Genomic DNA, 14640 nt, shown 5'->3' with positions numbered 1-14640 from the left:
AAACCAGCATTAGTGAGTGACCCTCCAAGTTCACCGCAAACCTGCAGTCCTGCAATCCCTTGCTCTTTCTAGGTGTAATAGCCACCCTGCTCATAGATCAACTGTTCAATTAAAGGCATAGCTGCCTCTGGGTCTCCAAAGATTCTTCCTGCCGCTTCTGTCATTCTAGCCACAAAGTCTGAGAATGACTCCTGGGCACCCTGAGTAATCTTTGTCAAATGTCCACTTGCCTCTCCCTTCCTAGAGAGTGCCTTCCATGCCTTAACGGTAGAAGCTGAGATCTGGGCGTACACTCCCCAATGGTAATTTGTCTGGTTAGTAGCGTGTTGTCCCTGACCTGTAAGTAACTCAAAAGTCCATGTTCTTTGGTCCCCATTCAACAGCGGCATTGGCCCTTGCCTGTGCTTGACAGGAGTCTTGCCACAAAGCTTTCCATTTTAGATACATTCCCATGTTAGGAGCTGCAGCTTTCACTACAGTCATCCAATCGCCGGGAGTCATTCCCAGAGTAGCAAGCCTTTCAACTTGAGCTATAGTAAAATTGGCGTTGACTCCATAGTTACGGACTGACTCAGCAAGCTCTTTAATCTGTATATCTCCACCGGAGCATAAATGCGTCCACCATCGGTGCCTTCAAAGACTGGAAATGCTTGCTGCACTTTTCTCTGTTCCTCTTTTGGAATGAATGAGTCTGAATGATACCTCTGCACATAGGGCGGAGGTGCACCAGGACCCAGAGGTCGAGAGCCTAGAGACCACGCAGTGAACTGACAGTTGTCTCTAGCTGCTTTTGTCTTATTCTGTGACTGATTAGCTCGTCCTTCATCTGGCTGGTATCTTTTTCCCTCATAGCGAGCCGCTTCCTCCTCTAAGTCTGTTTCTTCAGAGGGGCCAAGCTCCTCATCCGATTCTGAGCTACTAACAGCTAGTGCCTTGAACTTGTCTAATGGCGGATAGAGGCTCCTTCCCTTATGTGCCTCCCCTGCTCGATCTCTCTTCTTCTCTCCCTTTCCATCCCCTTTTCTAAGCTCTCCCAGGGCATTCTTTCCCTTATTTCTCTTTTCCTCGAGCTCAAGGCCCATGGAAAGGCTTTTATTCTTCGGTGCACCTTGTTTCCTCTCAACTCTTAACCTCTCTCCCCGCTCTGTCTCTGATAGACTGTCTTGAACCTCCTCCAGGACCCTTTGCCCTGCCTCAACCATTTGCTGACAATCCTCGTCTGTTAAGCACGATCTTACCAGTTTCCACAACGGCATGGTCCCTGCTTTAAGTTTGCCGTTCTGCTGTTCCCTAACTAGATCTCCTTTCAGTTTCTCCCAAGAGGTGATAGTTAATGTCCCTGAGCACGCATACCACGGCGCTACGTGATCTATCTCTTTAACAAAACCCTCTATAGTCTTAGTGGAGATTTTTAGGCCACACTGCCTCAAGACCGACTGTAAGGCGGTCACCACAGAGTGGGAAGTTCCCATACTGCTCGCTGCCCTTTTATCTAACTGTGCCTGACCGCGACTGAGAACCAATCAGCAGTTCCAGCGGTGGAAGCAGTACGTAATCAAAAGAAAAAGAACGAGCCCCGTGAAAACATACAAAAAGGCCTCTAACAGTGAAGAAATTTCAAGACCAAACATACCTTACAGAGCCTTACGTGTCCCACAGTTCTGAACCCGCCCCTCGAACGGGGGATCTCCCTTGCACCGGTGATGGTCTGAAGTTCCCGGGTTTCTTGGCGCCACTTGTCCCGAGCTATCTTTCTCGCTGGCAAGAACACACTCGGACAACCGGATTCTTCTGCAGCAAGCTTTATTGCTTCTTCAGGAGGGAAGACCCAGAACCCAGAAAATGGTGCTGCTTATATAGCCTTCAGCGTGGCGTGTCAGCCCCTGATTTGTTGCTCGCTCATCACCTCATTACTACACCCCGAGATGGGCAGTGACTGGGCGTGAATTCACTCTTGCACTTGCGCACAAGGCTTGTTTACTAGTTAGGCACAGTGGAAGCCAGCGCCATCTTATAATGGCGATTGCTCATGGCACGGCTCTCCACATCAACTAAAGCTGCTATACCCAGAAAGCCTGTTTCTGGGACACAAAGAAGAGATAGAATCCTATCTAGAAAACAAAAGCCGAAGATTTTCATCTCCACAAGACTGGCATTCCAGGATACTTTTAAGCTGAAAATTAAACAACATTCATCTATGAACACATGAACTTACTGGCAAAGATAATGAGCAATAGAATTAGGTCATCTTAATAGTGTGGTTGTGATGTTGTAAGATCAAAAAGGAAACATGAGAGGTGTAGAAGTGCAGTGTGTGTGTGTGTGTGTGTGAAATGAAAATTAAGCACTATCAGATTAAAAAATGGTTATAAATATCAATTATATGTAGGCTGTTGTCTTAGTTAGGGTTTTACTGCTATGAAAAGACACCATGACCAAGCAACTCTTATAAGGACAACATTTAATTGGAGCTGGCTTACAGGGTCAGAGGTTCAGTCTATTATCATCAAGGTGGGAGCATGGCAGCGTCCAGGCAGCCATGATGCAGGAGGAGCTGAGAGTTCTACATCTTTATCTAAAGTCTGCTAGCAGAATACTGGCTTCCAGGTAGCTAGGATGAGGGTCTTATAACCCACACCCACAGTGACACACCTACTCTAACAGGGCTACACATTCTAATCCTGCTACTCACTGGGACAAGCATATACAAATCATATAAACTGTGCATAAAAAACCTATTGTAGCAGCACAGAAAAGAAGGCCACAATAAGAGTACCACTGCCAATGAAAGATCAAATTACAAAGGAGAAGAGCAAGAGGAAGCAAAGGACAGAGACAAGGGGGTGACACTAAATCCTGACTTTATTAACAATTACATCAGCCTATTTCATCACAGATATATAGAGCAGTTTACAGAATCTTTAAAGAATCCAACATAAATATCTAACCACATGCTTCCTTGACATGACTGACTTCACAAGACAGACAGACAGTGAAGGGACATCCAGGTTTTCCAAACAAATGGAAGTCAAGAGCAAAGGTATGGGCATACTCCTATATAATAGATATTAGCTCAAAATAGTAATAGAAAAAGATCATCATATTGTAATGAAGAGGTTAATCCCTTAAGATGTTTTAACAGCTGTAAATATGTAGGCACCTCAAATGGGAGATCTAAAAAAATATTGCAAATATTAATGGATCCAAAGCAAGAAATAGATAGTAGTGCCATGATATCATGGGATTTCTATGCTCCAAAAATCAATAGATAATATAGAAAAAATAATATAAATTGGACCCAAGTAACACATTTTGCCCAACTGCAGTAGAATATATTCTAAGATAGATGTTAGGCCACAAGTTTTAATAAACTTAAAAGGATTAAAATCATATAATATCTCAATTCTAGCCACAGTCATATGAAACATATAAATAAGCATCTAGAAAAAAACCCTAAAATTCCCCCAGATACCCAGAGACTAAACAATACACAACTGAATAACCAATGGCTTAAAGAAGAAATAAAAAAGATAACCTAGAGGGATAAGGAGATGGCTTAGCAGTGTCTCCCATGGAGAAATGAAGACCTGAGCTCAGATCTTCAGGACCCATGGAAGAGCTGTCCATGGTGGCCCACATGTGTAACCCTGTAGCTGGGAAACGAGGGCTTGGGGGGGGGCACAAAAATCATAAAGAGCTCATTGGTCAGCAAGTCTAGCTGAATCGATGAGCCCCAGGTATAGTGAGAAGCTGTCTCAAAAGAAGGAAGTAGGGTCTGACCAGGAAACACACTTGAAGATGCCTGACATTAACCTCTGGATTCTACATGCATGCATATAGAATGTATGTATATATGTATGCATATACATGTACAAATGCATGTATACATGCACCCTCTGTAGCATGACACTATTCCCAGGGGATGTTAATAGATTCTACTCACTCCAGATAGAGAACCCATGACAGACCCAAATAAGGATCAACAACCAACAACAACCAATAACAACCAACAGCAACCAATAACCAACAGCAACCAATAACCATTAGCAGCCAACAGGAAGCAACCAACAACAACCAACAGCAAACAACCAATAACAAACAACAGCAAACAATAACAACTAACAACCCACCATGCCTCTCAGGGCTCTAGCATTTATACACCCTCTGAAAAGTCCCCAGAATTCCAAATGTCACATAGTCACAGAAACTAACTGCTGCTGGCAAAATCACGTCCCTGCTAGAGCATGAGGCAAATCATAGTCGGCTGTTGTGAACCATATGAAGCAGCCCTGTACCCCACACCTGGGATTAAAACAAAAACATGGTGTTATATTTCTGTGTTTTTAAAAGAATTTAAAATTCCAAAATTGTCACCACACTCGTAGTCATATTATACCAGCCACAAATCAGAAACAATCCAATGAACATTAGTTGCTGCAGTATACCCATTATGAAACCCAGTCCCTTACGACCGTGACAAACATTCATATCTGGCAGAAACACATGTAAAGGAGAAGAGCTTTATTTTGGTTCATGGTTTCAAGGTTTTAGTCCATGGAGGGTTGGTTCCACCGTGAGTCTGGGCATCATGATGAGGAGCATGTGGAGTAGAAACATTGGTCCTATCATGGGTCCAAGAAGAAGAGGGGAGGTAGCCAACAGTTCCCCACCCCAGTGACCTATTTCCTATATCCTAAAGTTTCCAGAGCTTCCTCCAAGTAGCACCAACAACTGAGAACTCGCATTCAACCCATAAAACATTTGGGACATTTCATATTCAAACCATAATATGATCACAAATGGAATCTTACTTTGTATGAAAGGAATACAGAGCTAGTTCATGTTGCAGGAGGGAAAGATGATAAATGATAGAAGCCAGGACCACATACAACATGTGAAAGGAGCATCAGAAATGCTCAGCCTCAGAAAGTCCTGGGGCTATGGGGGTCGCTGAGCGCCTGCCTGCACTCGCTCTGGAGGTTCATCACTATGAAAGGGATACAGACAATGATTCTTGGGATTTCCTTGGTGTGTGTTGCTATGTCCCTTCCCTTTTTATTTCTGATTTTGTTAATTTGGATACTGTCTCTGCCTTTTGGTGACTTTGACTAAGTGTTTATCTGGTTGGTCTTCACAAAGGGCTAGCCTTTGTTTACTGGATTCTTTGTATCGTTCTCTTTGTTTCTAATTTACAGATTTCAGCCCTGACTTTGATTATTTTTTGCCTTCTAATCCTCTTGGGTGTGTTCGCTTCTTTTTGTTCTAGAGCTTGCAGGCATGCTTTTAAGTTGCTAGCATAAGATCTCGCTGATTTTTTTTATGAAGGCACTTAGTGGTATGAACTTTGCTCTTAGCACTGCTTTCATTGTGACCCATAATGCATTATCATTGGATTCTAGGAAATCTTTAATTTCTTTCCTGACTCAGTAGATTATTCCCACTGTGACACAGTTCCTTCCTTCCTTTCTTCCTTCCTTTCTTTCTTTCTTTCTTTCTTTCTTTCTTTCTTTCTTTCTTTCTTTCTTTCTTTCTTTCTTTCTTTCTTTTGTGGCAATGTTCTTAGATTACATCTTTAAGTGGTTTTGTGCTGTAACTATAGAATATCCGACCTCCTCTTCTCTCACTGAGATGTGAACATTTTCTTTGAGTATGAGTACCATACAGATATCTTACCTTGAAGCCAGTCAAATATACACCTAGTAAACTGCTATCAGTGAGAAGTGTGCTATCCAAACTGTGAGACCAGGCTGTCAGACACATACTCGGATGCAGTTATTACATACAGAGTTGGAACACAGAACTAGCACATACCCCCAGTGCAGGCGTAGAATGCCCAGGGCAGAATTCATTACAGCACATTTGCTTTATTATTTATTACCTTGAATAGTTATCAATGGGAGAAAGACTTTATGATGAATCTAGTATGAATGAATTGGTTATTGCCTGTAGGCATGGAAAAAAGCACTCGGGTACACAGTTAAATGACAAAACGGACCAAACTAACCCTAGACATGGATCACATTCCTAAGAAGTACCTTGGGCATATCCGCTAAATCACTTTGTGTAGGTAAGTAGGTCTGGTGCCTAATGATGTAACGGAAGATTATTTTGTAATTTCTTATTTAATACAGTAATAATGAGAGAGCTTTACTCTTCTTCCTCCTTTGGCTCTTCGGCTACTCAGTGCAGTTGTTCTTACAAACCTACTTCATACACAGGTGGGAAAATGATCAGGAGGGAAGCACAATTGTCTCAGCCTCCATGTTAAGTCTCCAATGGTTCATTTGTTCCCCTTGGATTTTGTCATTGGAAAAATCATGCCTTCCTACACAGGGACAGGTTTCATCCTGTTCCAGTGAGCTGTCATCAGCACAGCAAGATTTCTCATCCAATAGTTTAATCCAGAGTTTTCAAAGATAATGCATAATAAAGTCCCCTGTTGCCAAAAAAAAAAAAAAAAAGAAAGTCCTGTTTAATTAACGATGCAAAAGTCAAGCTTCCGCATGCCTCCGGGGACTGCCTGGCATTGAGTCAACTGCTTCTTAGGCTCCCTGACTCAATCCACTGGCCTCATTGACTCTAAACCACGCTGCCTTCCTGATGGTATACACTGGAGGGTCCCTTCAGACAATGCTACCAGCAAACTGTCAGTCCTGGAAGATGTCAAGTAGACGAATGATCATGATCAGTATTAAGAAACAAGAAAGAAATTGCTCAAAAAAATACGGAGTGGGTTGTGATGACTCCCAGATAAAAATTAGGGAAGTGTCCTCAACTCTGTAGGGGAGTTCCGGAGGCCTTGTATACATTTCTCATTCAGCTCCCTGGACTGAAGGCTACACCTGTCTGAGAGCTGTGTAGCTAGTGATGTGCTTTCCTGATGGAAATCACCTGAGGTAAGGCTTCTTGAGTTTCAGAATACTCGACAGGGGCACACAGATGTCCCCGGCTGTCTAGATGGTCCCATTTCTTCTCCCAGTTCCTTGAAGTATTTTTTTTTTGTCTGCCTCTCTCTTTGTGCCTTTCTGAGATATTATGGTTTCATTTTGAATTCCTTTTGTCTTGTGTCTTTTTCTATCCCGAGCATTCCTGCACGCACACCCCTCCAGCAGTCTCTTCCCTTGGTTTAAGCCGTTCTTACGGATTCTCAGATGGACCTCTCCTCCTTCTCCATTGGTGTATTGATGATTTAAATCAAACTGGAAACAGAGCTCCGTTAAAGCTCTTTCATGATTCGATTAGATCCTCACAGCACGGAACAATGAAGGTGGGAAAATTGGGGCTGGAGGGATGGCTCAGTGGTTAAGAGCTTGGACCGCTCTTTCAGAGCATTCAAACTTGGTTCCCAGCATCCTCACTGAGCAGCTCACAACCGCCTGTAACTCCAGCTCTGGGGAATGCCACACCTCTGGCTTCTGAGGCACCCGAACTCAAGTGTGTGCATGTGCACACACACACATAATAAGTAAAATTTAAGAAAAAAAAAACCTGTAAATTTACAAATCATCATTAGCCTTGAACAGTTCAGTATGTTGAGACCGTTTGCCACTTCTGTGCCTGAGCTGACTTGTGTCTACTGGACAATTTTGACAGTGAAATGTGGCATTAAAGCGGTTAACAGAAGAACAAACCCAGGGCAGGGTCCGACTGGCACTGAGGAGCATGGGTGTCAGTCAGAGACTGAGCTCTCACCACACTGAATGTTAAAGCACCGATCTGGTTATGGGGTTAGCACGCCACAGGGAAAATAGCAGGCCTGATTTTGCTCCCCTAACTATGGTTTTCCTAACCAATAATAAATCTTAACATTGTCATCCTCCTACTGCAGGGACCTGAAGGGACATGAAGGGAATCCCTCCGTCACTCTTCTGTTTTGGTTTCTGCCTGCCATCTTTTACGTTGACTCAGTGAGTTCTATGTATATTTTTGTATCATGGAGATAGTGTTGCTCGTCAGACACTTAATGAAAACAGAAAGAGGAGCATAGCTACAGCTGTTTCAGTTACACACTTAACTATATAATGTAATTTAGAGAGGGCCTCTGTGAGGGTGGAGGGCGTGCCTGCAAACCAAGCGCAGCAGTTTGCCAGAAGTTTACATCACACCCGAGGTAACTTCGCAGACAAGGGAAATACATTGTAGCTGATGTGCGTGTACACACACATGTATAAATGCACATATGATTGCAGTAAAATAATATTTTGTGTTAATTCAAATTCCTTTGATGGGTAAGTTTCTTAATTAAAAGTTAACTATTTAATTTATGTACGTGTGGAAATTTAACCAAATAATTAAAAAATTGTGTGCTTGGGTGTTGTACCTTAGGTGCTTTTTGTTGGTTTGTTTGTTTCTGACTTTAAAAACATTATTTCGTGTGTATGGGTGTTTTGCCTGCACTTGTGTCTGTGTACCATATGTGTGCCTGGTCTGTGCAGAGGCCAGAAGAGGGCACGCAGTCCCTTAGAACTGGAGTTTCAGATGCTTGTGAACTGTCATGTGGGTCCTCTGGAAGACCATCCGGTGCTAAGCAATTTCTTTTGTTCCTCCCTTTGGCTTTGAAAAGTGTCTCTCACTGGCCTGGAACTCTGCAAATAAGCCAGGCAGGCTGACCAGTGGCCCCCGGGGTCTGCCCGTCACTGTCTCTGCATCCACCACAGGTAGCTTTTTATGTGTGGATTCCAGCGTCTGAGCTAGGATGCTTGTATTCTTCAAGGCAAAGGTTGACTGTTGCTTTAGCCCTTAAAGGCATTTTAAAATCTGAATAGCTTTAAGCATACAAGGAAGTTGAGAGAATCATACACTAATATAATTTAACCTAGATTCAGATTCAAGCACTAATATTTTGCTTTCTGTAGGCACGCGGTTTTCCTTTTTACATAGCTTTGTGCTTATGCCCCGGTAGAATCTGCCATGTTGAATCATTAGAAAGTACAAGGTAACAATAACACATGGACATTTATCCCTTAATACTTAACCATTCCACTCACACAAACAAGCCTGTCCTCTTGTATTACCTCAGCCTCACTACTGCCCTAAGATAATTATCAATAACTCAAATGGTATGTAATACTGAGTATTCGTGTTTGCACATGAGTGTGGGCAGATGTGTGCCACAGCACACTCGTGGTGCTCAGAAGACAGCACGTGGGGATCAGTTCTCTTCTTCCACCATGGAGGTGGGGCACATCCCAGGGATGGAACTCAGGTCATCAGGCTTGGTAGCAAGTACCTTTACTTGCTGAGACTTCGTGCCAGCCTTACTCTGTAACAGATGGGATGGGAAGATTTTTCAAGTACAGGTAGTCAGGTAGTCGTACTATGTTGTCTTAGGATGGCGTCTCAGCTCTAAGCAACTCTGTTGCAGAATTACTGTCTTAATAGCAGAAAATTCTATTGTATTTCTGGTGAAGCTAGCAGTCCAAGGTCAAGGTGAAAGTGAGCTTGCTTTCCCTGGAGGCCATTTTCCTTGGTTTGCAGGAAGCTGCCTACTTTCTCATCATGTCCCCACAGAGGTGTGGCATCTTTTCTTGCCCCTTGCTGTGTGCAGCCCCAGTATTAGACAGTTTGCAGTGTTAGGGTGGATAATAAGCACTAAGAGGTCACAGGTGAGGGGCAGTGTGCTTGGCTGTTGGTGTTCCTCCTGGCCCGCAGGAATGGGTCCTCTGTAAGATGACATCAGCTTGCTCCCCAGCCTGTGGAGATCCGATCTTTGTCAGTTGATTGCACAGCAGGGATAACTGTGGTTTGTTCGGAAATCTAGTGAGGTTTTGCTTTGTTCTAATTTATGTGATGTTGAGTCTACAGTTTTAAAGAATGCTTCATGAAACAAAACAGAGCGAGGTGCCTCCCGTAGTCAACACCACAGTATATCCAACAGGAGACGGGGGAAGTGGGGGAAGGCATTGGGTGTGATCAGGATGCATTTAGCCAGCCTTTGTAGCTCAGCCTTGGGCTGTTCCTTTCTTCACCCCCCCCCTGCCAAGTATCTGTGGCATAAGGACTTGCAACTGTGTAGATGCTCACACTGCCGTTACATAGTTACATAGATTGGGCTGTCATCTCTGCCTCTCTCCCTGTTGCCATTGTGTCTCCTCTCTCTCTCATTTTATTCTATAAAGGAGAACCGTGGAGGATCAGCTATTGTGTGTGTTACCTCTTGTCTGGTTTTGAGATGAGCAGCTCTCAAGGAGCCCTTTCTCTTGAGCAAGAGTCAATTAACATCACCCCCCCCACACACACACACACCCTAAATCGTATTGGTTGGAAAGGAAAAGCCTTTCGTGTTGTATCCCGTAATTATTTGTCTTCAGTTTGTTACATCAAAGTTGCACAAATCAATGATGGGTGGAATTTCAAGCATCAGGCACAGCCAGAGTGGAACTTTTCATTTTGTTTTTAAAAGGCTTTTCCCCTGAGGGTCCCTAAATGGCTCTGAGGGAGAAGCCTGCAGAATGAATTGACTTGCATTACACTGGTGAGTCTATCTGAGGTTCACGTGTGAAGCTGGCGCTCTCCATGGTCACCAGCGCAGTCCTTCTTTCCTTTGCTCACTTTGCTCTCCTGGCATGTGACACTAGAGTCCTCTCTTCCCCTTCAATCCCAGTGTCATGCAGCAATGGTTTTTATTTTTCCTTTTTGGACACGAAGACTCTTGTGTAGCCATCTGAATTGCATGAATAAGGTTTAATTTCTTGTAAAGGAAAAAGGAAGTTTGGAATCTCTCTATAGCTCCTGGAAACTCGGCAGCCACTTGGGCGTGCTTAGAGGAAAAGGGAGATTTGACTTGTGTTGGCTCTGGAATGGCACAGCACAAGCCTCTGTGGCCGCTGTGACCCTTCAGCCAAGGTCTCTCCTCCATTGCTTTCCTCTGAGGTGGGATGGGCAGATCTGAGGGTGGGCATTGACCACCTCCATATCTAAAGAGAGAAAGAGGATGAATTCTCTCTTCTTCTCAAAGAAGTAAAATACATGTCTAGATACAGTGTCTGATTTACCACTTCATATTACCAATGCTAAGTCTATAAAACGTTAGCTTTCAGCATTTTGCTCCCTTAAAATGTTGCTCTCGAGGTAGCACCATCATCCAGGGTGGACCTGCTGAGACATCAGGCTGGTTGGGTTTTGTTTCTCTCCAAACCTGGGAAGCTTAGCTGCTCTCTACCTGTGACGTAGGAGTCACTCACAGTTTTCACAGAAGAACTGGGTGAATTAAGGCTGACTTAGAAGAGAGAGAAGGCAAGATTATCAGACAATTATTTTGTGACTCAGGTTGGCATGGCACAAGGCACACAGCTGTGAGAAGACAGGTTAGGTCCCCCTGAGGAACTGACAAAGCCCACACATGCTATGCACACGGGAGGCCACTGCACGTCTATCAGATGGGTGGGTGTCAGAATGGGCTTCTAACAGGAACATGTTTCAAACAGGGCTCAGCATCTCATGCCTCAATGTAGGCAAGGAATTGCCTGTAAAAGTCCATCTACTTCCTAGGCATTAGACATCTAGCCTGCTGTTCTAAAAGTTCATTATTATATGCATACATTTGAAAATTAAATAATACTATGGCACTAAACACTAAGCAATTGGGTATATTTCAAAGAAGAAAACTCCCGAGCACCTTAATTTCATAGCCTTCAGGTTCTTTGAGGCCTTGCTGGATCCTGATATTTCGGAGACTTCATGTTGCCTATATTCCTGCAGGTTTATGCTTATAGAGTTTCTTATTTCTGGCAGGCAAGTGGACATGTTAAAATGCACACACACACACAGATCTAATTTAAAGTTAAATGGAAACAATGAAGTAAGTAAGGATTGGCTTTCTGGTGCTTGGTCCAGCGCTCTTGACTTTTTCTTTTATTGTTTGTAGAACACACTGAGTGTCTCTGCACCTGCTTAAGTCCCTGTCTCAGCTCTTCATCTCTCCAGTAACCCACCCCGGGGCTTTTTCTCTGTCTCTGACAGGAAACATTTCTCACACTCTCGGCCGGCTGCGACTGAGCTCAGAGAAAGGCATCACAATAGAAGACAGCACTGTGGATTTATAATGTTAATGGTCTTAGTCACGGCCAGGGAGCTCATTTTTAAGTAGCTGAGCAGAGGTTTATGGTGAGTAGGATTATGAGCTAAGGCGCATTAAGGGTCTTTAATGATGGATCTTATCTTTTGTTTTTGTTTCGTATTTTTCTCTGCAGCCATGAGGAACCACAGCGCTGTCCGTGAGTTTGTTCTTCTAGGACTATCCACCGACCCCGACATTCAGCCTGCACTCTTTGTCCTGTTCCTTCTGGTTTACCTCCTCACTGTGGTGGGGAACTCCCTGATGTTGCTTGTGATTGCGGCTGATTCTCACCTCCACACACCTATGTACTTCTTCCTGAGACAGCTGTCCTTCCTGGATCTCTGTCACTCCTCTGTCACGGCGCCCAAGATGCTCGAGAATCTACTTTCTGAGGAGAAAACCATCTTGGTTGAAAGCTGCTTGGCTCAGGCCTTCTTCGTCTTCGCCACCGGCGGCACCGAGGCCTGTCTGCTTGCAGCGATGGCCTATGACCGCTACGTTGCCATCGGTTCCCCTTTGCTCTACAGCCAGGTGATGAGTAGCCAGCTCTGTGTGGGGCTGGTGTGGCTCTCCTGGTGTCTGGCCGTTGTGGATGCTCTCCTTAATACCCTCCTGGCTGTCAGTTTAGATTTCTGTGAGGACCAAACGATTCCTCACTTCAGCTGTGAGCTGTCTTCTCTCTTCCCTCTGTCTTGCTCTGACACCACCGCCAACTTCATACTCCTGCTCTGCTCCTCTGTCGTGCATTTCTTTGGAACCCTTGTCATGATTGTTTGCTCTTATGGCCGCATTGTCACCACTGTCCTGAGGGTCAGCTCCAGCACAGGGAGAAGCAAGGCCTTCTCCACCTGCTTGTCCCATCTCACTACCGTCATCTTGTTCTATGGCTCGGGGTTTATCAGTTATCTCTTACCGGCTTCAGGGTCCCCCCTGGAGAAGGTCTTCTCTCTGCAGTACAGTCTGATCACCCCCATGCTGAACCCCCTCATCTACAGCCTGAAGAACAAGGAGGTGAAGGCAGCGCTGGGAAGAATGATCAGAAAGCATGTTTAACCTCTCAAATATCACACACAACATTATGATAAGATAGACTCGGCATGGCGGTGCTCCTCAACCAGATGATGGGCTTTGAGGGGAGTTTTTGGTTGTTCATTCATGATGGAAAATGTTACATGCCTCTTGCTCTTTTGCAAATATTTGTGAAAGAAGCAGAGAACTTTTAGGGTGAGAGATCTTATTCAGAAAATGATAAAAGGATCAGTGAACCCTCTTTCCAGGAGAGCATCTTACAGAAATGTTCATTTTTCATGTCTGTATAAATAGCTGTTGTCGTTGGCAGCTCACCATACCTTCATGTTTAAAAAAATATATTCCAAATTTTCGGGAAATCTGACTCCCTCAGAAGCAGATGACCATTACAGGGTCGGGCTGACCCTGTGGCTCAGGAGAGGTCGACGGTTCTGTCTTTTTTTCCTGATGAAGCATCTCAATCCATACACTCTTACCCAGAGTGAAATCAAGGTTCAGGAGAAGTTATCCAGGAAATTTACATATTAACTGTAAACAAGAAGAAATCCCTAGAACCAAGCCTATAATACTGTGCCTCCTTAAAAAACCCGCAGCCCCGTTCTCTGGCAACTACCCTTGGGGTGATATGTTAAGAAAGAACAACAATGCCAAATTTGATATATTTCTTAACTTGTGCCAAGAAGTGTACTACATTCCTGGCGTAACAGCAAGCTCCCACCTGTAATTCCGGGGCCTCTGGACAGATCTACTTCATATTAGAAGAGAAGAAGTGTATCCTAGATTATCCAGGGGCTCCAGCACAGTCACATGGACTTGTAAAGGTGCAAGCACTCTACAGCTAGACACAGAAAAGGCCAGGCAAACGGGAGGACAGGGATAATGTAAGCACAAGGGAGATTTACTATCACCCCTGCCTCTCAAGGCTGGCGTTCTTGATGAGGAGGCCACGAGGCAGGGAAACGTGGCCAGCTTCTAGAAGCAGAGAGCACCAGCCAACAGGAAGCAGAGAGACAGAAAACTCCCTTCTTAGTACTGAGCTCTGCCAGGAGCCCAGGAGAGGCTGAAGAGGCAGAAGGGTTTCTTCACAGGTACTGCAGATCAGCACTGCCATGCCTTCCTTTTGCCCTTGGGCAATGCAGGGTCTTCAGACCATCCAGACTACTCACCTAACGTATTATAACATAACACATCTGTATGACTTAAAAAGGTTTTATTTGATTTTTTAGAATCTCATCCACAAATGTTGTATTTACATCATTTTTATCACATACCCTTTCCCACCCACAACTACCTCCATGTCCCTCTACCTCATTTCAAATTCATGAGTTTCTTTTTCTTTAATTATTGCTGTTCCATAACATCCCCCCCCCCGCCCCCCGTGTTTAAAGCTGACTACTCAAGATTGGATAACCAACTGGATAACCCCTGGAAAAGACCGATTCTCTCAATAGGTTTTAATTTCATCTGGGTGTGAGGCCTTGTGACATTTCCCCCCACCCACATTGCCATTTCACCTGGTGGCGTGTCTTCTTTAGGCTGCCACGTTTGAAGTG

The 14640-nt window shown here is 44.3% G+C and overlaps 1 protein-coding gene across 1 annotated transcript; it reads left to right on the top strand.

Moving 5' to 3' along the window:
- The first annotated feature begins 12193 nt into the window (after window positions 1-12193).
- On the top strand, window positions 12194-13111 carry LOC110311032 (olfactory receptor 8S1-like). The gene has a single exon (XM_021184229.1). The coding sequence runs from the start codon at window positions 12194-12196 to the stop codon at window positions 13109-13111; it is 918 nt and encodes a 305-aa protein (XP_021039888.1).
- Window positions 13112-14640: the final 1529 nt, after the last annotated feature.

Source organism: Mus caroli, chromosome 15 (assembly GCF_900094665.2).
Source record: "Mus caroli chromosome 15, CAROLI_EIJ_v1.1, whole genome shotgun sequence".
Lineage (NCBI taxonomy): Eukaryota > Metazoa > Chordata > Mammalia > Rodentia > Muridae > Mus > Mus caroli.
Note: the sequence above shows the minus strand (reverse complement) of the source record. Positions and strands in the feature narration are given on the sequence as shown.

Coding starts and splice junctions, on each gene's coding strand:
- LOC110311032 (XM_021184229.1), top strand. CDS start 12,194: ATGAGGAACCACAGCGCTGTCCGTGAGTTTGTTCTTCTAGGACTATCC.